Here is a 27,746-nt window from a genome sequence, read left to right on the forward strand (position 1 = left end):
CCGTTCATTCATAACTACGCAAGATCGCTGTGAAAATACAGACCGGAAGTCAAAAGACAACGAGCTCAGCGCTGAAAAGGGGCGTGGCTACATAAGGTCTATAGGTATGCGCACTTTATGTGCCCAGGCGTGTAGTCCTTCTTTACAAATTGACCTAAATAGGGCTGCAACAACTAATCGATAAAATCGATTATAATCGATTATGAAAATCGTTGTCAACGAATGTCATTATCGATTAGTTGGTCTGCTTACATCACGGGGAGCGTTTACTGGTACGCACACACACGCAAGGTCTCTCTCCCTCAGGCGCTCTGCCGAGCGCGTGCGCTACACGGTTTGGAGCAGTCTCTTCCGTCTCGCATGCGCGCTCTTGCTTGCGCGCTCTAGATTTTCGAGCATTAGTTTGAACTAATTCGCGGGCATCAGGGAGCCGCAATCAATATGCGGGAGACTCCCGGGACTTCCGGGATGTCTGTATTTTGTCTCGAGCATCAGGTTGTGCAATCAGTTCGCTCGCAACGTAAGTGATGGATTAAAATAGCGCTACCGCAGAAATAGGTTAAATTAAAACGGTGTTTACAAAGTGAAGCATTAAATACAAAGGCAGTTAATAACAGCAGCAGTAAAATATTGTTTTTTAGTCACTGTACTCAGTGGTTTTCAGCGAATGCTTGTGCACTAATGCATAATTTCTCCTGTCCTTTACTCAAGCCTGTTAGCTTGCTGGGTAACGTTACCTCCATTCCGTTCTCTTTTTATAGCATTTGTCTACTAAGTTTTAATTGTTTTTCAAACGCGATCTACTGCGGCTCTACATTCACACAATTGTTTTCAGTCTTTCTATATTTAATCAATTTATCCTTATATTATATTCTTTTATATATTATATATATAATATATATTATATTCTTTATCCTTATATTCCTTATATATAATTAATTTTAAATAAAAATTAAATGAATTATATATTTTAGATGTTTTTAGTTTGTTTTTAGTTCAGATATTCACATCTGAACAACATGTCTGTGTAAATTTGTTTTAACAAAAATTGTGTTAAAACATAATATGTTGGATATCATTTTTTTTTAACAATAATCATGTTTGTCAACTTGCCATCAGCAATTATCATTAAAAACAATGCAAATATTGATATTAGTAAAACTCAATGTGTGGCTTTTGCACTTTTTAAAGTACACTTTTACACATAAATACCCTGATTTACGGTTTTATTTAGTTATAATAAAAAAAAATCTAATTTAATTTCTATCCGATTAATCGATTAATCGAAAAAATAACCGTCCGATTAATCGATTATCAAAATAATCGTTAGTTGCAGCCCTAGACCTAAACAAACTACTTGTCTGGCCTTAAAAATGTATAATACAGAATTATTTATTGCTTCCGAGTAGCCATGTGAACCGGAACTATTTTGACAACGTTTTATCTGTACAGAGATAAAGGGAAGGAGAAGGAGGCCTTCACTAGGGAGAGACTAGTTGACACTTCAGGACTGCGCTGTCGTCGTGTCCAGGTGCAGGTCCTTCATCAGATCTGGATACAGCCTGGATCTGACGGACTGCGGTAAACCTCGGGATAAACAGAGAGACTAATATTAGCGTAGACGCCATTCTTCTTATGATGCAACGAGTACATCAGGATTTATGGGAAGTGTTTCCGGTTCCGGCTGAATCTATGCAGCCTAACACTGAACTATAGAAGTCTATAATGTGTTATGTGTATGCTAGGTCAAAGATATGTGTGTTTTTAGTCTAGATTAGGAATAGGATCTACGGCCAGCAGTCGATTTTGATATTCTAGGTATTATCTACTGGCCAGAACTTTGAGATCGCAATAGACGTGACGGACTATAATGCATTAAGAGCTCGCTCAAATACTGGGGAGCTAAACCATTTAATGCTTTGTAAGTAATCAGCAATGTTTTAAAATGTATACAATGTTTAATAGGGAGCCAATGCCGTGTTGATAGAACCAGGCTAATATGGTCATACTTCCTGGTTCTGGTAAAAACTCTAGCGGCTGCGTTTTGGACTAGCTGTAGTTTGTTTATTAAGCGTGCAGGGCAATAATAGCATTACAATAATCTAGCCTTGATGTCATGAACGCATGAACTAATTGTTCCGCATTTGTCAGTGAGAGCATATGATGTAATTTAGATATATTTTTAAGATGGAAAAATGCGGTTTGACAGATACTAGACATGTGACTTTCAAATTAAAGATTGGTATCAAAGAGCACACCCAGGTTCCTAACCGCCGACGAATACTTGACAGAGCAGCCACCATGTGTTACAGTATTCTAGGTTATTACATGAGGAAGTTTTTTGTCCAATATTTAGAATCTCTGTTTTTTCAGAGTTAAGTAGTAGGAAATTACTACTAGCCATCCAGTTTTTTATATCAGCTATGCATTCCGTTAATTTTGTGAATTGGTAAGTTTCGTCTAGGCGTGAAGAAATATAGAGCTGAGTATCATCAGCATAACAGGGAAAACTAATGCCATGCTTCCTAATGAGAAGACAAGTTCTGGTCCACAAATTTTTCCACACCCACTTGTAGAAAACTTTTCCAGGGGATACAGTATAATGGTCCAGTGTATAGTCTTTATAAGACAGTTCAAGAATACATAGACATGACAGGAAGCCTTCACACACAGATCTCCTTCAAAAGCCTTGTCTGTGACTAAAAACATTTGTAACTGTAACTACTGACTCATGAGTTCAAATCATCCATTTCCAGGACGAAGCCCTGCTGAGTTACTCCCTTCTCAACTATTTCACACTGTGGACAAGTGATCTGTTGTCACATGTGATCTACCCCAACGCTCAGCTATCATCATCACTACATCATTTCCAGGGAAGAGGAAATGGCTCTAGCCCAATCACATACACACACCATACACACAAAGAGCAAACTGATTGTAAATAGATTCTGTTAGATATCGTAAAAGCAAAGCATTTAATTGTCTAGAGTATTCATAAAAACAAAGGAACTGATAACAAAACACTGAACACTGACTTTGATCTTTTGAACATTTCTTAACTGAGAAAAACTAAATTACACTTCACCGACACAGAGCTAACTCAAAACATAATCAGCTCTTAAATAAATATTTACCAATGTACCAAATATATACCTCTAAAACTAAATCGATTTTTCAGCTCAAGAGTGCATAATGACTTCACTTTACTATCCTGCAAAAGCAGTTTTAGTCCTCCTGTTATAGCACGTTCAAAGGCACCCAATATGTTTCACAATAAATAAATGTTATTTAAAACAGAAAGAAGACATTCTGCCAACTTCTCCTTTTGTGTTCCATGAAAGAAAGTCGTGCTTGTTTGTAAAAAACATGAGGGTGATCAAATGGTAAAATTTTCATTTTGTGGTGAACTATTTCTTTAAATACATTGTTTCTGAACTCTAATTTAAATTACATTAAACAGCTCTGTATGACACGCCAGCTGATTCTGACAGCTGACTCAAACCCTAGTGACCAGTGCCTACATACATTATTTTTGAGCATGACAAACTTAGGCTACCTAGTTGATGGTGTTCAGTGTTCAGAACGTTCCAGACACGTCTATGAAGCCCAAAATGCTGTCTAGTTAGGCAGCTCACTAGGTTTTGCGACACAGACTCCCTGGCTGGCTTTGCGGCGTGTTTGGCTCAGCAACTTCATATGAGGCAATCCCCAGTTTACAGATAAATTGAATTAAAAGGGACAGTCCCATAACACAAATGTCACAACATATAATCCTAACATTACCTTAAGCGAGTTGTTTTTGTGTAATATCTGCTCAGGTTGAAGCGGTCTGACTGGTTGCTCGTTAGCTGGTTAGCTAGAAGGTCATTCGCAATCGACTGTGAGAAATAAAGCCTACTGAATGAACGTGTTCTCCATAAATTACCTTGTCACTGATGTTTTCCGTGCTGTCAGGTTCTCCTCCTCCTCGCCGTCTTAGCTCTGTCATTTTTGCTTATTTCAGTCTAAATTGTACATAGATATCGTCGGAGGTTCGCGTTAAAATGAAGCAGAGCGGGGTTCGTGTCAGTCCCAATAATCCGGTTAATTTAACCGACTGCTACCATCAAAGTGTCTCCCGCGGCAGGTGGAGGGACAGGCAGCCTGCGTGCATTTGTTTATGCTCGCAGATCTGCTGCTGTTTTGTTAGTTAAGTGAGAGACCAATCTCTCTCTCTCACACACACTCTCTCTCTCTCACTCACTCACTCACTCAGTGACTCAACATAAAGAGGAAACACTGCTCCACTCTGCGGCTGGGGTTCAGACTTCACTTCTCAAACTCTGACGACAGTCCATGTGTAGCCTAATTGTTTCTGTGAATGTTGTTGATGATGTACTTGTGAGTTTATTAGTAGGCTAAAGCCTAGGCTATTGCGAAGTCAAGACATCTCACCACCATGATGACGTTCTTTTGTTACATTGAACCTAAAACTCTCACACAGTCTTTTCTTGGACTGTAATACTAGCTCTCCTATAATTGTTAACACATTAAAGTTAATAATTATCCTAGGGAAGTTTCATTCACATAAGGTAATATCTATTAAGTCCTCCTTTAGATTTTCCTGTAGCTGGCTACATATCTAAAAATATTTTATGACTCTTTGAATGCAATTACCAGAAATTAGACATGTCTTTCTAAGAATTTAGTTCATATCATTTATAAGACAAATACGCGGTCTCTGCAGACACCCCGCTCCAAAAACGGCAACAAAAACAAACTGGGATAACCGGCACCACATTCTGATGGGTAGGCCTATTGGTGTTCCGTCAGAACACCGGCACCACAAAACATGACAAACTGTTCCAGCCAATAACCGACAAGAAGGATTTGGAACAGATGAGGAGATGATCGTTTAGAGCACCTTTATGTAGACTGTTTGGTGGCAGATTAAAAGTGAATTTCTGAAATTTCACCATAAAATGATCATCATTTACAAAATGCCGTAGCTATATAGCTTTCTCCGGCTACCCGTTTTGTTATCTTCTGAACTTCACCCCTAAACAGAAGAAAAAAAATTCCTCACAATATTTTTACACTCCCAAAGTGTTTGGATGAGGTGAAATTCTTTTTCCATTAATGATCAGAATGAATAAACCGCAAGATCTGTTATTCACTAAGAAACTTTATTTTTTACTTTAGTCTTGTAATGGCAGTTCGGCTATGTACACAGACACACTGCAGCTAATATGGTTGTCACTCTTTTAGAGTTCACTATGAATGTAGGCTTAGATGTTCATGCAGTGCCAGAAGATAATGTGTCTCTGGCTATTATTTTTACTTTAAAAAAATATATCTTTTAAAGTGAACAGCAATCAGCTTAAATTTCTGGCGTTCATGTTTCTTGCTTACTGCCAAGTCATCAAAACTTTGCTATAGTTGTTACAATGTCAACCAACATGAGTTTGTGTACGTTACATCTGGGGCCCGTTTCAATGAGGTTCAACCAACTCTGAGTTAAAACTTGAACTCTGAGTTGACTTACCCTGAGATGGGAAACTCTGAGTTTTCGGTTTCAGAACTGCTGAAATGAGTACGTTCAATCAACTCTAAGTTGACTGACTCTGAGTTAAGCCCGTGCACCACAACTATAAAAAGCCATCATCAATGGAGCGCAGATATTACGAGTCACCATTGCAACAGCGTCAGACAAAAAGAGGTCTGCATATTTCTCACCAGCAGAACTGGATGTGCTTATGAAAGCATATGCAGAATTTGAACACGTATTTTAAAAAAAAGCAACACGGCTGTAGCGGCGAAGGACAGAGAGTTAGCTTGGGAGAAAATAGCTGCTCGAGTCAATGCGTAAGTTTACATTTTAATTACTTTTAAACAGTGTTGGGTGCAATGAATTACTAAGTAATCTAAATACTGTAATTAAATTAAAGACTATAAAACAATTCTGTAAAAAACAATAGTGGATTTAATATCAAATTTTAAAAGGTATATTGTTAATGTAACCTTCTCCCTCTAGTTACACACTTTGGTCAATTCAAGAATAATTCATGCAATTGTATATTGTTTATTTGAAAGCATTAAAAGTGTAGTTTCTTGTCTCTCCTTATTGTTCAAGTGGTTGAGGTTGATTTGGGATTTAGAAAGTAATTAATAAGTAGGCCAAACTAGTAAGTAGACCAATACTTTCTAGAGATAGTAATTATTACATTAATCTAATCAGACTTGTTGAAGATGTAATTTGTAGTTAGTAATTAAGAACTATTTTAGAGTAACTTAACCAACTGTTAATATCAGAGGTGAAACTGGAAGAACAGTATTTTATTAAACCTAATTTAATTTTCATGTATAGGTGCAATCCTGCAGGCATCAAAAGAGCATGGCAGCAGCTGAAAATGAAATATAAAAACATACTTCAATCAGGTAAGCCTTGAGCATATCATAGGTGTAGAGTAGCTACCTGGCTTTACAAACATTTGACATATTAAATGACTAAATAGCATTCAGTGTCTAGCAGTGCAGCAGCATTTTTGACATAGGTCTAAATGTTCATTCTCATTTGACTTCTACAAAGCCAACAGAAAGAAGGCAGAGGCTCGTAAAACAGGGGGAGGACCTGCACCACCACCTCTGACAATTGCTGAGGAGATGGAGATGGCCCTGAGCCTGAATGCTGGAAGGCCAATGGCTGAGGGAATTCCTGGAGGGACTTCATCAGAGCCAGTCACTCCAGAAGATTTAAGTGCCTTCATAGAATGTAAGAGGTCTACTTACAGTATGTGTTATTTTTTATATAGACTAAATGTGATATTTCCATTTATATTACTTTGGGTTGGGTTTCGTTGGTCCCAACAGATTCGGAAGGTAATATCTGTCTCTTGGAGCCTCCTGTCCCAACAGAACCCCAGATAGTTGTAAGTAGCCTACTCAATACACCATCAATTATGAAAAATAGTATTATAAAGTGTACTCAATGAAATGCTCATCTTCACAGGATGACGGGGATGAAGAAACCGTTTCTGCTGCCACAGAGAGGCCTACAGAGGAAATGTTAATATTATATGTCTACACATCAAACAATCTACACATTCACATTTATATGTGGAGTAGCCTAAATAATCTAAGTTTATATCTATAAATGATAATTCTTATCTCTACCCCCCCCCCCAGAGTGTGGATGAACAGCAGGAGGAAGGTCCATCAACTTCTGATGCACAGATGAACACAGTTCAGTGATTTACAGTAAATGCCACAGTTTAATTCTGAATTTTAGAACTACATGATGTAACTCTAATCTACTGTATTTTCAGTTGCAAGTTAAGGAGTTATATAGACTTCTTCTTATTAAAAAGATAGAAAAAAACAGCAAAGAACTTGTATACTTGGACCGCCAGATCCAAAAGGCAGATCTGGAAATCGAGATTCTGAAACTAAAGCTAGAGGTTAGTGTATGGCCACAGGTGAATTCTAGAAAGTATTGAAACATTAAAAAATATTTTTGAAATATATATATATATATATTTTTTTAGGAAATGAAGAACACCATATACATTGCTGTGATTTTGTTTATTAATTATTTTGTGGTTGCATTTGTAGGAAATAAAGAACACCATATAAATTGCTGTGATTTTGTGTTTATTCATTTTTTTTTTATTTGTGGTGGTGGTGGTGGATATCATGATTAATCTGAGAAGACATTGCGGCATATCATATCCCAGACTACCCTTCCATCCTGGAAATCTGCAGGGTTATTGGGGTCTTCTTCAGGGTCTTGTAATTGTAGGGCAGGGTGTTGCTCCCCTCTAATTATGGCAATATTATGAAAAACAACACATGCCACAATAATGTCACAGGCCCTTTCAGGGGTTACCCTGAGGTGACGTAGGCACTGGAAACGTGCTTTCAACAGGCCTATGGTCATCTCCACCCGGGCTCTCGTCCTGCAGTGTGCTACATTGAAGCGCTGCTGGGGGCCTGGTTCAGGTTCTGGGTAAGGGGTAATAAGATTTGGTCGGCATGGGTAACCCCTATCTCCCAGCAGAAAGCCATCAATATCTCCTGTAAGAAAGTTCACATTGCTTTAGAGCTGCATAGAAATTCCCCTGTAAGTGTGTAGTGCATACATTGAAATATGTGTATAGGATATACATCACTTACCCCTTTCCAGCCTGTTGGCTCAGGGTTGACTCATGATACATTCTTGAGTCATGAACAGAGCCGGGCCACTTGGCCTCCACATTTGTGATTATATGTGCAGCATCACATATGATCTTGACAGTGCAAAGAATGAGAGATGTTACAGTATTGTGATTTAGTCTTTGACCATTAGAAAAAGTAGGCTGTCAGTGTACCTGCACATTAATACTGTGGATGGATCTCCTGTTGACATAGTCCGCTTCATTTTCAGAAGGTGCAATGATCGGAATATGTGTGCCATCAATGCATCCAACCACATTCGGAAATCCTAAAGGGAATTCTAATTATTAGGTTACTTCCAGGGGTCGCAGCAAGATATTCTTATTTCTTAACTGAATGTAATTTATCAGGTTAGCCTCATTTAAACCGATTTATACACCACTGACCTGCAATCCTTTGAAACTCCTCTTTGATGACTCTCACTGGTTTGTGCCCAGGAAACAATACAAAAATTCTCAGAAAGCGCTTAAGAGCGAGGCACACTTTCCTTACCGCTCTGCAAACAGTAGCCTTACTAATATGTTCTGCATCCCCGATGTTATAAAGAAAACTTCCATTTGCAAAGAAACGTAAGGCAACGCAAAGAATCTGCTCGGATGCAAGAGCACGGCCGCGATGGTTGATGTTTCTGATGTAAGGATGGATGAGATTATGAATGTATCTTATTGACAGGATCGTCCATAAAAGGACATGACATTTCATTCCTTTTGATGCGCTCTGCGCGACTGAAATGTGCGCAATGAATAAATGTCCTGAAAGAATGAATGAGGTGTTACATACCATGGTAACTGACTCTGAGTATAAGTTACCTCTCTTTCAGAAACGGGCTTGACTTACCCTGCTTTCTCAGGTATGACTTACCTCCCATTCTGAAACAGAAAACCCAGAGTTTCCCTTATTTCAGGGTTAACCATACTCAGAGTTTTCACTTAAAGGGGTCATGAACTGGCTTTTTAAAAAAAATTATATTGTTGTCTGAGGTCAACTTATGACGTTCGCTTGGTTTTTACATTCAAAAACATCAAATGAATAAGTAATAGGCTATTTTCTACCCTAGTTTTGAGCCTAGCTCAAAAACGCTCGGTTCCCTTTCGAGAGGTCTCTCCTATTGCGTAAGTAGCTTACGCTATGGGAAAACTCCTTTTCTCGAGAATATTGAAGTCTTTATGTAAAACGCATTGCAGCTGCACAGCTGACAGCAATGAACGAAGGCAGCTCGGTCATTGGCTGTGCTGCGGCAACTTGCTCGAACCAATGACGGGGCGACTCTGAATGCGCGACCAATGAGCGCGCTTCGCGCCCGCGCGCGTCAGAGCCCGCCAAGATGGGCGTGGCCAAGAGCTATATATTGGGCGCCCCGTCATGAGAGTTCTTTAGATTTAATCTCCTTCAGCGAACACCTTCTTCGCTGGATCCTCCGGATTATTGAAGCTTCGCCGTCGAAAAGCATACCAGCGGGATTTGCTACGAGGACGTCGGCACCTTCAGCCGCCTTCTAACGCGATCCTACTGAGCCATCCGGCGTACTGCTCACGCAAGTATTTACATCTGTTCGCTCTGCGACACTTGTAAAAGAGCAAATTTTCCAAGGCGTTGTTTCAAATGCCTTCCTGCGCGTCGTGCAGAGACCTTCTCCCGGACGGGGATCGTCACATCATCTGCGCTCGCTGCCTGGGCCGGGACCACGCAGAAGCTGCTTTGACCAAGGGCGGATGCCCCGAATGTGACGACCTGGGTCTCTCCGCACTGCGGGCTCGCCTCGCCGCTTTCGCCGTGAGCGAGCCCATCGCCGCCATCCCTCTGTTCGAGCCGCGCACTAAGAAAAAGCGCCGCTCACAGAGGCTTCCTGAACCTGAGCTCAGTGACGTCACGCCGAGCCAGTCTCCGCGTGCTTCACCGCCGCTCTTGCCTTCCCCACCGCCGGTTCAGTTCACCCAGCCGGACCCACACCCCTCTAGCAGAGCGGTGGGCCTTGTGACTTTCGGCGCGTCCGAGGACGACGGGGGAATGGATGACAGCTTGTCAATCGACGCTGCATCGGACGACTGGCCGGGCTCCACTCTCGACCCCGCCCCGTCGACGCTAGCTAGCGCGAGCGGGGGCTCCACCATGGATAGCGAGATTATCCGCGTTCTCTCTAAGGCCGTGGAAGACCTCGGGCTCGATTGGTCTTCTCCCGAAGAACCAACCCGGAGCCGACTGGATGAGTGGTTTCTGCAGGGGCGCCAGCAGGCCCCTCGGCAAAGGCCTTCTCCCTTCTTCCCGGAAGTTCACGACGAACTCACCAAGTCGTGGAAAGCCCCCCACTCTGCGCGCCTAAAGCCTTCTTTTTCTTCCTCACTCTCCTCTGTGGACGGCGCGAAGGAAAGAGGCTACGAGGGAACACCGCCCCTCGAGGAGGCCGTGGCCAATCATCTCTGCCCGCCCTCCACCACCGGATGGAAAGCCAAAGCTTCCCACCCCTCGAAGCCCTGCCGCACTACTTCAGCTCTCGCCGGTCGCGCCTACGCCGCCGCCGGCCAAGCTGCATCAGCGCTTCACTCTATGGCGGTACTTCAAGTGTTCCAAGCCAAGCTTCTCCGCTCTATGGACGAGTCTGGCCCCGAACCCGAAGCCTTTAAGGACCTACGCAGCGCGACTGACATAGCCCTGCGAGCCACGAAGGCCACCGCCCAGTCTATCGGCCGTGCCATGGCTAATTTGACTGTTCTCGAGCGCCATCTGTGGTTGACTCTGACTGAGATGAAGGACGCGGATAAGGCGCCATTTCTCGACGCGCCCATCTCCACCAGCGGGCTGTTTGGACCGGCGGTTAAGGGTTTCGCCGAACGCTTCACTGAGGCCCAGAATGCTTCACAAGCTATGCAGCATTTCCTGCCCAAGCGCTCCAGCTCATCGCAGAGCAGACAGAGGCCGCCGCAGCCGCAGCGGGCTAGAACAGCCCCCACCGCCTCTCAGCCCGCGCCTCAGGCTGACGCTCGACGCCGCTCGCGCTCTCACAACCGCAAGCCGCCTTCTGAGCGTCGGGGTCCTCGGCCCAAGATTGTGCTGAACCCCGAGCCTCGAAAGCCGTCCTAGCCACAAGAATGAAAAGAGAGAGTGCGTGTCTCGCAAAAGCCGGACCACTCTCTCTGCAAAAGCTCAAGCATTACCCAGTCCCCTTACAGGCGGCTGGATATGTTCATACAGCAGTCAATGGGCCAGTCACAGAGCTCGCTCACCTGCAAACAAACGCCGTTTTTACGGCGACGCACAGAAAACACAAAAAGAGTCTTTTTCTGCCTGTGTCACTAAGGGTTCACATGTCCACAAGGTGTGCATTCCCAGATACTGTCAAAACAGTGCCAAATTCATTCCCAGCTCAAGCTGCGCACCCCATGAATGTAGATCACGTGCCTACGGTCATGTACGCACCACTACACACAAGCACTGTTCACACAGTTATAAATTCATCCCCAGTAAAAGCGGGAAACATTATAAAAGTGACGCGTGTGCCTACCACTGTTTATGCACCCCCACTTATAAACACTGTCCTTACAGTGTCAAACACAACCCCAGCCCAGGCTGCGAGTTTTACAGACACAGCGCGCGCTGCTGTAATCACACACGCGCCCATTCACTCAGCTGCTCAGCGCGCGCCCGCGCCTCTGAGAGCTATGAGCTCAGGCGATTCGCTGGCCGGGTCCCTGCGTCACAGCGGCCCGCCCCTAGCCTGTATTCAGCCCATATCTGTACACGCAGCGGCATGGGAAAATATTCCAGATATGCCGAAATGGGTATTGAATATAGTAAAGCACGGATACTCGCTCCAGTTCGCTCGCAGACCACCACGTTTTACGACTGTGGTCGAGACGAAAGTGAGAAAAGAGTGCTCACATGTTCTACGCACCGAGGTGCGCAAACTAATAGAAAAGGGCGCTGTGGAAACTGTTCCCCCCTCTCTGAGCGAGGCAGGTTTTTACAGCCGCTATTTTCTCGTCCCGAAAAAGGATGGCGGTCTCCGCCCCATCCTAGATCTCAGACACCTGAACAAAGCACTAATGATTCGCTCGTTCAGAATGTTAACAACCAAGCATATCCTCGCGCAAGTACGCCCAGGAGATTGGTTTCTCTCAGTGGATCTGAAAGATGCTTACTTTCACATTCCAATAGCGCCTCATCACAGGCCGTTTCTGAGATTCGCTTTCGAGGGACAGTCGTACCAGTACACAGTACTTCCGTTCGGCCTGTCCCTGGCTCCCCGTACATTCACGAAATGTATGGATGCAGCACTTTCCCCCCTAAGGCGAAGGGGAGTGCGAATACTGAATTATCTCGACGATTGGCTGATTCTAGCACAATCAGAGAGTCAGTTAATAACACACAGATCTTGGATTATCAGCCATTTAGAATGCCTGGGTCTAAGAATCAATTTTGCAAAAAGCATACTATCTCCCAGCCAGAGGATTTCTTTCCTGGGAATAGTTCTAGACTCGATGCAAATGACAGCGCGTCTCTCATCAGAGCGCGCGCTCACCATCCGGCGCCTTGCAACATCATTCAGGGCGGGCGCGCTCGCCCCCGTCAAGCGGTTTCAGAGGATGCCCGGTCTCATGGCCTCAGCATCGGCCGTACTCCAGCTAGGATTGTTGCATATGCGCCCTCTCCAACGCTGGCTCAAGAGCCGCGTCCCTACTCACGCGTGGCGTTCGGGCCACCTTTTAATCAGAGCGAACCACGGCTGTATAAAAGCCCTGACGCACTGGAAAGCCGCCGACTGGTACCAGTCAGGCGTGAGTCTGGGTGTGAACACAAGGAGAAAGATGATAACGACAGATGCCTCCAAAATAGGTTGGGGGGCCCTTTACGAGGGCAGGCCTGTCTCCGGCTTTTGGTCAAACCCGGAGAAGCGCCTACACATAAACTGTCTGGAAATGAAAGCGGTCGCTTTGGTTCTCAGAGCCCTGCTCCCACAGCTGAGAAACGAACACGTCTTGGTCCGAACGGACAACATGACGGTAGTATCGTACATAAATCGCCAGGGTGGACTCAGGTCGAGCTCCATGCATTCAATGGCCAGGAGACTCATTTTATGGTCCCAGCACAACTTGCGCTCGCTGAGAGCAGCGCATGTGCCAGGTGCCCTGAACCAGGGGGCTGACATGCTATCCAGAGACAAAATTCTCCCAGGAGAATGGGCTCTCAACCCGCTGACAATTCACTGGTTATGGAAAACCTTTAGCAAAGCGGAGATCGACCTCTTCGCCTCCAAGGAGAACGCGCACTGCCCTCTTTTCTTCACGAAAAGCATGGATGCGCTCGCCCAGAGCTGGCCGAGCCGTCCCTTATATGCCTTTCCCCCGATCGCGATGCTACCGCAGGTCATCAGTCGGGTCAGAGAGGAGAAAGACGGAGTGCTGCTGATAGCCCCACTCTGGAAGAACCAAACATGGTTTCCAGATCTGATGCAAATGCAATCTGCACCACGGCCGATTCCACTGAGGCCAGACCTCCTCAGTCAGGCCAACGGGATGATATTTCATCCCCGCCCCGATCTGTGGGCCCTTCATGCATGGCCCCTCAACGGGTTCCCAGGAACCTCACGAGCGGAGCACTAAAAACCATCGCTGAGGCGCGGGCGCCCTCCACGAGACGCTTATATGCCCAGAAATGGAAAGTGTTCGGTGTCTGGTGTAATGCCAAGGGCCTGAACCCTGAAACATGCGAGATTACGAACGTACTCGCTTTTCTACAAGGGCTTCTGGAGGCGGGCCGCGCCCCCTCCACGCTCAAAGTATATGTGGCGGCCATCACAGCATCACACGACCCTGTAATGGAACGTCCATTGGGAAGAAACGACCTAATTATTCGTTTCCTAAGGGGCGCTAGGAGGATGAACCCTTCACGCCCCCCCTCAGTGCCGATCTGGGACCTAGCTACTGTCCTAGACGCTCTTAAAGGGCCTCCGTTCGAACCACTCCGAACCGTGCACCTTAAACAGCTCTCGCTCAAGACTGCGCTCTTGCTGGCACTCGCCTCGGTCAAGAGAGTGGGCGACCTGCACGCGCTTTCGACAAGCGCTGCCTGCCTAGAATTCGGACCTAACGACTGCAGGGTCGTCCTTAGACCGAAACATGGGTATATTCCTAAAGTGCTCACCACTCCCTTCAGAGCACAGGTTATCTCCCTAACTGCGCTATCGTCCCCAGCAGACGAACACGACGCTAATCTACTCTGCCCCGTTAGGGCTCTCAGAGTGTATTTGGAGCGTTCTGCCCTATTCAGACAGACAGAACAACTGTTTGTATGCTTTGGCGGCCGTACGAAAGGTTCCGCCGTTTCAAAGCAGAGAATCTCTCACTGGATAGTTGAAGCTATAGCGCTGGCTTATGAAGCTAAGGGACTTCAATGCCCCTGGGGAGTCAAAGCACACTCCACCAGGAGTGTGGCTTCTTCCTGGGCATGGTCGAGCGGGATACCGATCGAGGATATTTGTGCGGCGGCAGGCTGGGCCTCACCGTCCACATTTATCAGGTTCTACAACCTACAGGTCCCGACACTGCATTCCAATGTACTATCAGCATGATGCTAGTTGAACTACGAGTTCGTATCTAGATTATGTATGTGCTTGTGTCACACTGAGCGCCTTCTAGCCGCTCTGTATTCTTTCCCACATATAAAGCTCGCCTCTGCCGGCTAGTTGGATGATAACTTTGCTTTTTTAGCTCAGGCACCTGCCTCTGGCTATCATAAGGCGAAGTTCAGCACGCACGGCGTTTTGCATGGTGTTCCCATAGCGTAAGCTACTTACGCAATAGGAGAGACCTCTCGAAAGGGAACAACTCGGTTACTAACGTAACCTCGGTTCCCTGAGAGGAGGGAACGAGTATTGCGTAAGCTGCCGTGCTTGTGCTTGGTTAGTTCGCTTCAGTCGTTTTAACCTAAAGAACTCTCATGACGGGGCGCCCAATATATAGCTCTTGGCCACGCCCATCTTGGCGGGCTCTGACGCGCGCGGGCGCGAAGCGCGCTCATTGGTCGCGCATTCAGAGTCGCCCCGTCATTGGTTCGAGCAAGTTGCCGCAGCACAGCCAATGACCGAGCTGCCTTCCTTCATTGCTGTCAGCTGTGCAGCTGCAATGCGTTTTACATAAAGACTTCAATATTCTCGAGAAAAGGAGTTTTCCCATAGCGTAAGCTACTTACGCAATACTCGTTCCCTCCTCTCAGGGAACCGAGGTTACGTTAGTAACCGAGTCGTTTTTATGGGCGTCTCGCATTGAAGACTTGGAAATAAACGCCCACTGCTGTGAGTGGATAACAGTTTTGCATAATAATGAGTTTCAACTCACTCGTCAGTGCACGTGGGGGAAATTGTTTTGAAAACTTCCAATGTTGTAAAATGGCAACCGGAATGATTCGCCCATACATGTTCGACCCAGAGTCCGATCCCGAATCGCAGGACAATGAACCAACAACACCTCAAATACAACGGATACTTCAGCCTGTGACAGCGTGGTAAGTTATTGTTAATTGTTTATGCTACTTCTAATGTAGGCTATCTTTAATGTTTTTATAGAAATTTTACTCACATAAGTGTGTTGCACCATTCCTGTCGGATCCAATATAGAAGGCACAGCACCGTTTTTCAATCTTAATCGGTCTGCAAATCCTGTCTCGACCTGTGTCTTGTTTACAAAATAGTCCTCGGCGAAATGAATCGAACCAACGGACAATGTTTTACCCACATCAGCTGGAACCTCATTAAAAATAAATTTTAACCATGCATTCCTATTGGAATCCAGAGGAAGCTTATGCAGCGTCAGCGACTGTCTTCTTCCACAACCAGGCATTGCACAATATTTAGTAAACGGCATGTTTACTGCTCGGTAGCTCGATCCGGTTTGTCATCACGAGGTAGGCCTATGTTATTTAGCTATGCCTGTAATGCGCGAATCGGTGGGCGGGGCTAAACCGGCCGTGTTGAAGTAGGCGTTGATCTTCTTCTGCGGGGGTGGTGTTTTATCCTCTTTGACGTCATAGTTCCCCAGTTTGAAAAACGAGTCGTTTGTTGAGCCTGGTGTCAATAAAAGCATTTATTGGACTAACAAGGACGTTTTCAGTTCTGAAACTTACAGGATATTCTTATAATATGGTGACCTCTTAGATGTCAAAAGCTCAAGGACAATTTGATTTCTCAGTTCATCACCCCTTTAACCTCCTTTCTGAAACAGGCCCCAGATCTCCACCATCTCCACACTCCTCTCGACTCCTTTGCGCTCCTGTTATGAACTACATTACCCATAAACCATTGCCAGGACTCATTAGGATTTGATTTGTCCCACCTGTGGATCGTTAGCTTGTTTGTTTTTGCCAATATAAGCTGTGTTCTCGTTTGCTTTCAATGCGTTCCCTTGTTAGTGTTAGAACTGAATTTCGTGTTTCATGTTCTCTGCCTGTTTCTCGTCTAGTTTGGATTGTTGCGTGTTTGACCATTTGCCAGTTTTTGACTACTATTATAGATTTTCCTAAATAAATGCTGCACTTGGATCTCTCATAAAGTCTCAGAGCAGTGAATCATAACAGTACACAACTGATCTAGAAAAGAGATGTATATTTGTCTATACAGATCAATGCAGATTTCTTTCATTAATTTGTGTTGAAATAGAAATGACATGATCTTGTTTTATATTTTGGAACATGTATACATTAATTACTTTGTATTTTTATCTCTGTAGCAATAAAGGATATTATAAAGTGCCATAGCAAACAAACAGATGAGTGGTATTGGCACATCACTGAGATTACAACACTGTCTCTCACTTCCTTGCTTTCTCAGTGCAGTGGTTTGCTGGACACCTGAATTTAAACATTCATGTTCCATAGAATGGATAGTTTTATCAGACAAATGAGCTTTCAGCGGTGTTCTTTTCTCAGAAACCAGTGATCAAACACCTCAGTGTTTTCACTAGAGACTTTATACCGGGCTTTGTTGAAGCTATTAGCGAAGGCAAACATGAGTTTTTCAGGCACAATGAATGCTGTCTCAATTAAACCACTTTTATCAAATTTGTACAGTTTAAAAAGTTTGAAATCACATTTGTACTATATTTTTTATACTGGAAGTTAATATGGAAAAAAACTCATTTAAGGACATGGGTGGTGATAAACAGCAAGTATTTAATTGAAATTAAATTAAAAAGTATGAGTACCATATGTATTGCGTCATAATAACAGGTATAAGGGTTTTTTTATGGGGGGCAGGGGTTTCATATAATTGTTTTTCAACACAAATATACAATGAACATTCAGCTACCACAGTTTTGCACACTAGATACTGTAGTAATGCAGTCTATCACAAGACCACCAAACAGGGACAATCTGTGTGTATTTCATCAGTTCTGAGATCAGTCCTCAACATCCATACATACTAGTATATAAAAGTCATTCCAAAGTCATGGGACATGTTCTCTGTCTATCCGCCTAAAACTGTACACAAAATCTTCAGGATTGACTCGTTAGATAATGCCATAAAAATGAGCCAAAAAAAAAAAACAATGCCAAAACATGTAGAATACACTGACACAGAAAGTCAGCTGTGTTAGACATGCAACAAGTAACCAAACTTGCTGAAAAATTACAAACAAAACAAAAATTCATAAAAAAGAAAACCTTATAATTGCATAAATACTTTGTACAGTTCATCTCACTGTAAAGAAATGCACTCTTTCAAAATAATAGCCCACAACATAAAAATGCACGTCTACATGTCAAAGTGCAAAAATAATTTCAGATTGATAAAGCCGTTTGATCTTTGAGCTGCTTGTCGACAGCAAAATCCCAACAGCTTTATGATGTTATGATTGCACACTGAATTACAGTACATTAATACAGAATAATTCAACTATAATGAGTGCATATTAGGTTTTACGGTAATCATACATAAAACTGCAACTGTAACAAATTATTCATCTTTTAAAGTTGTAAGTGTCGGACAGTTTAAAGGAAGAAAGAGAAAGATATTCTCTCTATTAATCAAAGCAGCACTTTTGATAGGTATTGCCCACAGTATCAAAAGAAAAGCAAAAAAACAAAAAAAAACAACAACAACCTACAAACAAAAAAAGAAAAGCCTAAAGTACAGAGAAAGTAGGCTTCCAGTCCATCAAAAAATGTTCAATCCCTTTTTCTTTACACATAATAACTTTCAAGCTACAGTCTTTCATCAAATGTATGTGGAGTGAAATCATCAGTAACCATTGCTTTCATAATCTACAGACGTTTAAACTGGTGCAACATCACAAACGGTTAAAATTGAGATTAAGAATAAGAATAGTGAAAAAGTAAAAAAACAAAAACAAAGCTACAGTAAAATAAACATTTAAGTCATCTAATTCATATTAGTTAGGAATAACAGATAAATAATTGCATTAAGGACTGTCAGAAAAGTCCCACAGTAGAACATCCAATAGGAAATGAGTATTAACTCTCGACATTTCAGAAATATGTTTCATATTATAGTCTATCAACTGACTTTCTGTCTTTAAAACGTATATAAAAAGTTAGTGGAATCATTTAAAGGTTGAATGAATCCTGTCATTAAAAATGATTTACAGTGGTCAAAATCATCAGTCTTTGATCTATTCTAAATTCAACATTTACATAGTTTCACTGACCTACTGACCTAAATATATAATAGTAATTACAAATCAAGGCAGTTTGGCAACAAAATTTAAACCGAAAAACTCTGTCTATGGCAACTGGCTGATACTGTGGGCAACACTTCAACAGAAAATATAAAACAAACAAAATAATTGAGCATTTGCATAACTAGACAAGCTAGTAATGTCAACCCACAAAAATTTATCAACATTCATAGTCCCCAATATTATTCCCGCTGGGATGCTGTGACTTGTGACATTGACTACACACACACACTCACATTTTTGTTCTTTTAAAGCCAAGAGTGATTTTTAACATACTGTAATACTATATTACAAGCAATGTGTTGTTTTCATTTCTTCTTTTATCTCTTAATAATGACTTTTGTTTCACTGTTTCAAGTTAAAAATGCCATTATAAGTATTTACAATATAAACAAATGTCTTCTCGTTTCATCAGGAAGCGTTTTATACGCATTGCTTTTTCTAAAATCTAAACATTGCTGACTTTGTGGATGATGCCAATGAGATGACGGAGCAAATAGCAAAAGAAAATTCATGAATGGAAAAGTAAACTAACAATCGTCTCTCTTTAATGTTGACACTTCTGCAATATATGAAATTATGAGAATTAGTGATCCCATTTTGGTCTACGTCAGTGATTTACCAATGGGATTTTGCACGGGGAGCGGTGTTGTGGGTTTTTTGGGCATTTGACGCGGGGTGAGGGTGATCTAGTTTCTCGGGCTTTCTTCAGAGCCCCGCTCATGCTGCAGGTTGTAGTAACAGTTCTGACACACACGCACTGGAGAGGAGATTTTCAGCCGCTTGATCTCTGACTGAAAGCGACTGCACCTAAAGGGGACGAGCAACAAATTGTGAAACACTGAAAATCAGCTGAAAATGATTTAGTCACTGAAATTATAGTCATTCTAATTATCAAGACACTTTAAAGATTTAGCAAAAAAAAAAAAATTTTTTTTTTTTAAATAAATGTTTATATATAATAATAATAAAAAAAACTTCAAATATATTTAGTCCATATATTATAAATATTATGGCAAATAATTTCTTACTTCTGGCAGAAGACCTGGCCACAGTTTCTGCAGTGGTGGCGTCTTTCAGTGAGGGAGAAACGCACTGTGCATCCGGAGCAGCTGTCCACCTGTTCGTCCTTCACCCAGTGATCTGCAGTGGAGCGTCCTGGTTGATCACTGACAGACCAGCTGAACACACGGCCACGGCCGTCGCCTACCAGAATCTTACTGTGGTCTCTGAGTACACAAGAACAGCTTGTTATAAACCGTTATCTTGTTAAGAAACAATTCATTTGATGCCCACTGAGCAAACACTGGCATGCCAATGTTAAATCACATCAGAAACAGTAGAAACCAGTTTTTCTTTTATCCACATTCCAGCACAAACACCGAGCACCTACTTTGAAATGGCAAGCGAGGTGATTTCCGCAGGATGAGCGTTGTCCTTGCGGTCAAACGCTGTGTGCATGGTGAGTTTGCTCCGGAACTCCAGCTGTCTCTCCCATCTGTAGCCTGTTCAGGAGACAAAGTGAACAGTAAAGCACATGCCATTTGGTCACATTAAAAAAACCCACTATCATAAAAATTCTCCAGAACAAGAGAACAGCACTTATATGACGATGCTAATGCTTAACTGAGTAAATAGCCACACTTCTGAAATCTGTTAATTTAAATGCATTTTGATTACCTAAATTAAGATCCAATTCATTTAAGGATTAAGGTATTTTAATTAGAATTTTTTATATAATTATATTATTTTTTTACCATTTTTTACCAAGTCATCACATGAAACGGCTGGTTTTAATCTACTGCACCTGGTTTGAGTTTGTTGTAGGACCGAGCCTCCATATTACTGGGCTGAAGAGGCTGTGGCACGGGCCCATGTGAGGGTGCTGAGTGCGGTTGGGAATGTGGATGCGAGAGAATTCCTGGTCTAATCTGGCCCTCTGAGTAGTTTACAAAAACAAAGCCGTCTTTCTCGTCAATGCTGAGCGTGTCCGACCAGCGGCGGGAGTCGTCAGAGCCACTGTCCACCGACCAGGAGGCTCCGTTGCGAGGCTTGGGTCTGTGGACAGTACTGCTGGGCTGGCTGTTTGAAATTCGAGTCTTGGGGTCCTGACTGAGGCTGGCTTCCTCTCCCTCAGACTCACTGGTGTCATCTTCTGGAGCGTCACGACCCTCTGGAAGAACAAGATTTAATAAAATTCCAAAGAAATTCCTATAATGCATTAGGCAGGCTAAAACTGTTTATAGCAAAGTTAATCAATTTTATTTATTATTTATTTGATCTAATACTTTGTAATATAACAGCACAAATGACAATTAAAAGATGTCACTGGGGGGATGTTTTACCAATCTCTCCACAGCAGTCTGGCACCTCGGGGGGCTCTACAGGGTCTGGAGCAGGGGTTTCTGGGACTTGCAGAAACTCAGTTCTCCAGAACTACAACATAAAGTCACTTGTCAGGAACTGTTATCTGTTGAACACTTTTAAACAGACAGAATGGAAAGAAAGAAGGTAAATTCAGGTGAAGGCCGTTACCCTGACAACACCATCTGAGTGTCCTGTAACGATAACATTCTGTGTGTCCCACTCGTTCATCTCTGATACGCAGCAGCAGAGGATTTGTTGGCTGCGGCCGGTGAAGGTGTTGGTGCTGGCGATGGGGCTTCCATTAATGCTCCACACATGGATGTAGGTGCCAGCACAGGACACTATATCACCCTACACCCACAGAGTCATAACCAAATACTTCAGTTAGTTCTGAGGCATCGTTTTTATTACGAGGCATCATAAAAAGCAAGAAACTAAATCAAGAATCTCTCTCTTTTTTTTAAAATAACGTAAACAGCGTTTCAGTTATTAATTAGAAATTAATTCATATACAGGCAATAAACTATAAAAATGCAAATATTTTTTCCATACTTTTCTAGTTCATACGTATATTAATATATATATATTAGTTAATCTCACAAATGAATTAATTTTCAGGAATTTTTCAAAGGGAAGCACATTTTGAATGCATTACAGCTTCTAAGAGTTTGATGACTACATCAAATTAACTTCATACCAAAAAATAATAAGTTGGTAATAATTTTTAATGCTGTATCAGCCAATAATAATAACAATAGCAATACTGATAATACATTTTTATATTTTAAATGAATTGTTTTATTATGATTATTTATTATTAAAAATATAATTTAGCAATAAATTATTTTATTGTCCCAAAAAAACACAAAAATATATTTTTTTTCCATAGTTTTCTGTGTGTGCTTATTAAATGTTTAAACTAAAAGGATTTTAAATGTAGTTTAAACAATATTTGTGACTTTTCAGAAAGCATTATTGTGGGCTCACAGTAAGCTCGTTGATGCAGAGTGCAGAGACTGGAGCCCGATGGCCCCTTAGCTGGGTGACGAAAGACAGCTTATTCAGGTCCCAAATGATGCATGTACGGTCCCGAGAGCCACTCACGACAATGTGGTAAGCTGATGATGCTGTGAGACATGTAACTGCATCTGTGTGGCCCAGAAGAGCCTGGAAACATACATACATATATATATATATTAATCAACATACAAAACATAAGTAGGTTTAGCAAATGAGTCTAAAAGAAAACTTAAATATATTATTTGGAGTAAAATGAATCAAACAAGCAAGCAGCGTTCAATCAAAAACAAAATAAAAGCTATCATGTGCTAATAACAGTTACCTGTTTGAGTGTGAGGGTCTTGGCTTTCTCTTTGGAGGTCCAGGTCTCCCAAACACAGATGGCTGTGCTGAATCCCCCAGTTATGACCAGTTTGGGATTGGGGCAGATAGAACACAAGATCTGTCCCCACTCAGACAGACACTCATATACTATCCCTGCCTATGAGACGAACGCAACACACAAACATTAGACATCTAAGCCTGAAAACTATACACACTATATAGAATAAACCAACACCACAAACAAGTGTAACCAAACACTACAACTAGTGGGCACTACTACACAGCTGGTGAAATGTAAATCATCTGAACAACACTGAGAAGATTTTGTTTCCACAGCAACATTGTATAAATTATTTGAGAAGATAAAGATAGAAAGAAAACACTGCAGAACATGTAAAATGCTTCTTATAACTCAAAGAAACTGTTTATAAAAGCTGCCACTCAGCAAAGTACAGAAAATATGCACTCTACCATTCAAGTCTGGGGTCAGTAAGAAATTGATCAAAAGTGACAAAGAAACATTTTATAATTCAACATTTATAATATTACAATTTTTTTTTATTTCAAATAAATTTTGTTTCTTTAAAACTACCTATGCATCATAGAATCCTTAAAAAAAGAATAAAGTTTCTACAAAAACTATTAAGCAGCACAACTGTTTTCAACATTGATCATTTATGACAAATGTTTCTTAGCACCAAATAAGCATATTAGAATATCTGAAGGATCATGTGACACTGAATATTTCAATATTACAGTTTTTACTATATTTTCGATCAAATAAATGAAGGCTTGGGGAGCATAAGACCCCAAACTTTTCAACTGTAGTTACTAACATTTTTGTAAGACATATTTTATGAATATGCAAAGCTTTGCCAAAGCTCTTGCCCCAACTGCATTTTAGGATCTGACAGCCATTCACAACAGCTGCTGAAGGCACTGCAAGTAAACAGAAGAACTTGTATGTAGTAAATGACCTTGTCAGACTCATAGTTGGAGAGGCGGCAGCTGAGGTCCGCGTAGCCCCAGGCGAAGGTTTTATTCCAGGCAGGAGGAACCAACACCTTGTTCAGCTCAACAGCCAGAATGCCCTTGTCAGTGCACACGATCTGACCCACTGGCTCTTTCAGCTCTGTACGACACAAATGACACACACACTCTTATCGAAATGCTCATCACTGTATAGCCAGAATTGTTCTCTGTATGGCCAGAACTGTTTCTGAAAAAAAAAAAAAAGTTTTAACAAATAAATAAAATAAATATTATATATATACACATATATATATACACACACACACACACACACACACACACACCTAAAAGGATTATTAGGAACACCATACTAATACTGTGTTTGACCCCCTTTCGCCTTCAGAACTGCCTTAATTCTACGTGGCATCGATTCAACAAGGTGCTAAAAGCATTCTTTAGAAATGTTGGCCCATATTGATAGGATAGCATCTTGCAGTTTATGGAGATTTGTGGGATGCACATCCAGGACACGAAGCTCCCGTTCCACCACATCCCAAAGATGCTCTACACGCTTATTTCACGCAGCCGTTATTTTGAAATCGAAAGCGAGGCTCCGGTGGGAAGAAAACCGGAAGTGTCGCTTTTAATCATAGGAGAGTCGCAAATGTGAAGGCGTATTGTTGTGTTTAATGTAGAAATTAGTTATTCTAACAATGTATATACATTTCTTTCATACTTTAGACTATATACAGTGATGTTAATTTATAACAAAATATATACAAAATATATACATATCCTATATTGGATATTAACATCCAATAGTGTAAATCGCGGCAACAGCTTCAGGTTGGTAGTCCAAGGCATTGTTGTTTATCTTTACTTCCAGGGTTCTTCCCACCGGAGCCTCGCTTTCGATTTCAAAATAATGGCTGCGTGAAATAAGCGTATTGGGTTGAGATCTGGTGACTGTGGGGGCCATTTTAGTACAGTGAACTCATTGTCATGTTCAAGAAACCAATTTGAAATGATTCAAGCTTTGTGACATGGTGCATTATCCTGCTGGAAGTAGCCATCAGAGGATGGGTACATGGAGGCCATAAAGGGATGGACATGGTCGGAAACAATGCTCAGGTAGGCCGTGGCATTTAAATGATGCCCAATTGGCAATAAGGGGCCTTAAGTGTGCCAAGAAAACATCCCCCACACCATTACAACACCACCACCAGCCTGCACAGTGGTAACAAGCCATGATGGATCCATGTTCTCATTCTGTTTAGGCGAAATTCTGACTGGTTATATTGGTTATTCTTATTATTATTTCAGTCAAAGTTGCTCTTCTATCAGCTAGAATCAGTCGGCCCATTCTCCTCTGACCTCTAACATCAACAAGGCATTTTCGCCCACAGGACTGCCGCATACTGGATGTTTTTCCCTTTTCACACCATTCTTTGTAAACCCTAGAAATGGTTGTGCGTGAAAATCCCAGTAACTGAGCAGATTGTGAAATACTCAGACCGGCCCGTCTGGCACCAACAACCATGCCACGCTCAAAATTGCTCCACACACATATATATATACATACACACACACACACATATATATATATACACATATATACAAAATGTATATGACAGAATGTAAAACTAGCAGTAACGACAAAAAATGGTATGCGATTCAAACCGTGGGCTGTTTGGATCTGACTTTTGATTGCTCATGACAGAGGATGTAATGCTACTGTACACTAGAGGTGTAACGATACATTGTTATATCGAGATACTGCTATTTAAAAATGTGACGATAAGTATAGTTGATGTAAACGATAAGATTTTCCAATATAGAGTTAGTTTTATCCAAGACTCAGCTTACTGTATTTATAAGGTATTATTCACCTCAACATTTTTAATTCTGTCATCATTTACTCACCCTCACGTCGTTTAAAACTCATAAGAATTCCAAACGAATGAAGAGATTTTTTATAAAACCTGAGAGATTTCTGTCCCTCCATTTAAAGTCCATTCCTCTAAAACTTAAAATGTCATAAAGGCATGGTAAAAAAAATCAATCGAGCAGTCTAATCCAAATCCAAGTCTTCTGAAGAGACACAATGGCTTTATATTCTGAATAGATTTACAACGATGCGCATTACTGTAGTAAACACGGACATTCAAATTCAAGACGCGCGAAAACAACATGAAACCGAGTAAATGCAGAATTGAAATTTTTGGATGAACTAATCATTTACAGTTTAGCAATAGTCATTTTGACATGCTTTCTAGCGATTAGAGCCATGATTGATTCCATTTATCATCTGAAGCGCAAATATGTGCTGCCAGAACAGCACTCCTCAAAGTGAAAGCGCAAACATCATTTAAATAACCATATCACATTTATTTTTAGTAGTAAGATTATTCAAAGCAATAATATCAAAACGTGAGTTCAGTATCGCGATTTGTTTCGAATCGTGACATGAGTGTATCGTTACATCCCTACTGTACACCTCTATCCAATCTGCATCACCTTTGACAGGAGTGAGTGAGGGGCGCAAGTTGTCCAGATGATGGAAGAAGATCTTGTCTAAGGTGGAGTTGATTGTAACAGGCACACCAGGCACCTCTCCGTTTGACTTGCTGCGCACCCGCTTTGGAGGATGAGGCTTCTTAAACAGCTACAATAATAGAAAAACAGAGGTTAAACTTGATGCCGAATAAATCAAAAACCAAGATGTACTGTACAGTGGTACCAAAAGGAATATGGACATATAAGTCACACATAATGTATGAATTTAATTACATTTAACAATATCAAACCAAATGGCATCGGCAAACAAATGAGGATAGAGCTTTTTTCAGAACAAACTTTCCTTTCCATGAGTTTTAACCAACTGCTGTCACTGTGATTTTTACCAGATGTATGAAGTCAAGTTTGCACAGGTGTCCTAGCAGAATAACCACCAATATCGTTCATGACATTTTCGAAAATTAAATCACAAACTTGTTTTGGGATCTGGCCGAAGTTGTTGATGAATCCAATGGTAGCGGTTTCTTTAAGTGGGTCATTGATGTTGTAGATGTCCACCTGGCCCTCATAGAAGAGATGGTGGAAGACATTCACTGCCTCCACCGCTGGAGGACCCTGCTGCTTGTAACCAAAGATCAAGTCGATCCATTCATGCAGATGGGAGCTGACATAGTCGCACTCCAAAGCCTGAAAAAACACACACAAACCCTAAAGGTTACGAACCTGTTTCTGGAGATGGCCTTCAGTTATTCTCTAACATTTAGGTTAAAAGTGAGATTAGGAGAACAGTATAAAACATCTGTATTAGGAGCGGATGAAACAATGACACACAGAGCCGCTTTCTGACCACAGGCTCTATCCGGGACAATGCATTACCTCTCGGTGAACCCTAATGAACTCTCTCGGGTCTCCTTTTGCCCACGGAGGCAGAAGAACGTCTCCAAGCCTAATGCCATTCTGTTTACTCCCTTTAGGAAAGATTAACCAAATTAAATAACATACTTGTAGAAAAATAAAAGAGAGAGACTGTATTTAGGGTAGAGATGAGCCTAGTTGTCCAGCTTGTCCTCACCAAGGTCGAAGTTGTTGGAGTTGAGCAGAAACTCAGGAAGGTAGAAGAACTCAGGGATGAGTTCCTTCACATCAGCCATGTTGTGTTTAGAAGCAGAGAGCCAACCCTCTCGTATACTGTGAAACATTCGGTCGGCCAGATCAAAATGCCCTCCCTAAAAACACAAATGAAACTAACATGTAACCAAAAGCTTTAACTTCTCATGTTCAATCTGTATCAAGTCTAAAAAGCCTGTTTATAGGGAAGTCCACATCACAACTAAAACAATAACGACACAGAGGAACAATATCATTGGAATCACTATCAGAAAGATTGTTTCCAGCTGACAAACAATAAAAAGATTGACAGCCATTCAGAATCCACTTGACTTTAAAGCGATTTAGCAATTGAAGGAGCAGGCGAAATAACTTATATTAAATAGAATGTTTTCATCCATTGGTGCAGATGCTAATATTGTTGTCATTATAGTGTGGATGCTAATATGTATAACAACATCCTGTCAGAAACAAAAGAATATCTTTATTAATGCTTATAAACTTTGGATGGGAAAAAACACTGTAAATATTTGTGAGTGCAGCGGATGCTATGTTTATTGAGGA

The 27,746-nt window shown here is 41.8% G+C and overlaps 2 protein-coding genes across 2 annotated transcripts in view; both read right to left on the reverse strand.

The window, feature by feature from the left end:
* cds1 (CDP-diacylglycerol synthase (phosphatidate cytidylyltransferase) 1) overlaps positions 1 to 4,345 on the reverse strand; it is a 32,722-nt gene extending 28,377 nt beyond the window's left edge. The window contains exon 1 of the mRNA XM_077231316.1: positions 3,926 to 4,345. Within this exon, the coding sequence (XP_077087431.1) occupies positions 3,926 to 3,988 (63 nt within the window). The 5' untranslated portion in view covers positions 3,989 to 4,345. The remainder of the gene's footprint in view (positions 1 to 3,925) is intronic.
* A 12,984-nt stretch (positions 4,346 to 17,329) lies between these two features.
* wdfy3 (WD repeat and FYVE domain containing 3) overlaps positions 17,330 to 27,746 on the reverse strand; it is a 77,843-nt gene continuing 67,426 nt past the window's right edge. Inside the window, exons 53-65 of the mRNA XM_077231331.1 lie at positions 27,148 to 27,301; positions 26,952 to 27,043; positions 26,550 to 26,762; positions 26,076 to 26,223; positions 23,564 to 23,718; positions 22,585 to 22,743; positions 22,230 to 22,409; positions 21,411 to 21,593; positions 21,221 to 21,311; positions 20,683 to 21,048; positions 20,269 to 20,380; positions 19,907 to 20,104; positions 17,330 to 19,685 (exon numbers count right to left, since the gene is read on the reverse strand). Coding sequence (XP_077087446.1) covers positions 19,565 to 19,685; positions 19,907 to 20,104; positions 20,269 to 20,380; positions 20,683 to 21,048; positions 21,221 to 21,311; positions 21,411 to 21,593; positions 22,230 to 22,409; positions 22,585 to 22,743; positions 23,564 to 23,718; positions 26,076 to 26,223; positions 26,550 to 26,762; positions 26,952 to 27,043; positions 27,148 to 27,301 — 2,172 coding nt within the window. The 3' untranslated portion in view covers positions 17,330 to 19,564. The remainder of the gene's footprint in view (positions 19,686 to 19,906; positions 20,105 to 20,268; positions 20,381 to 20,682; positions 21,049 to 21,220; positions 21,312 to 21,410; positions 21,594 to 22,229; positions 22,410 to 22,584; positions 22,744 to 23,563; positions 23,719 to 26,075; positions 26,224 to 26,549; positions 26,763 to 26,951; positions 27,044 to 27,147; positions 27,302 to 27,746) is intronic.

This window comes from Siphateles boraxobius, unplaced genomic scaffold (assembly GCF_051911475.1).
Source record: "Siphateles boraxobius isolate OS27281-9 unplaced genomic scaffold, OSU_SipBor_1 16, whole genome shotgun sequence".
NCBI lineage: Eukaryota > Metazoa > Chordata > Actinopteri > Cypriniformes > Leuciscidae > Siphateles > Siphateles boraxobius.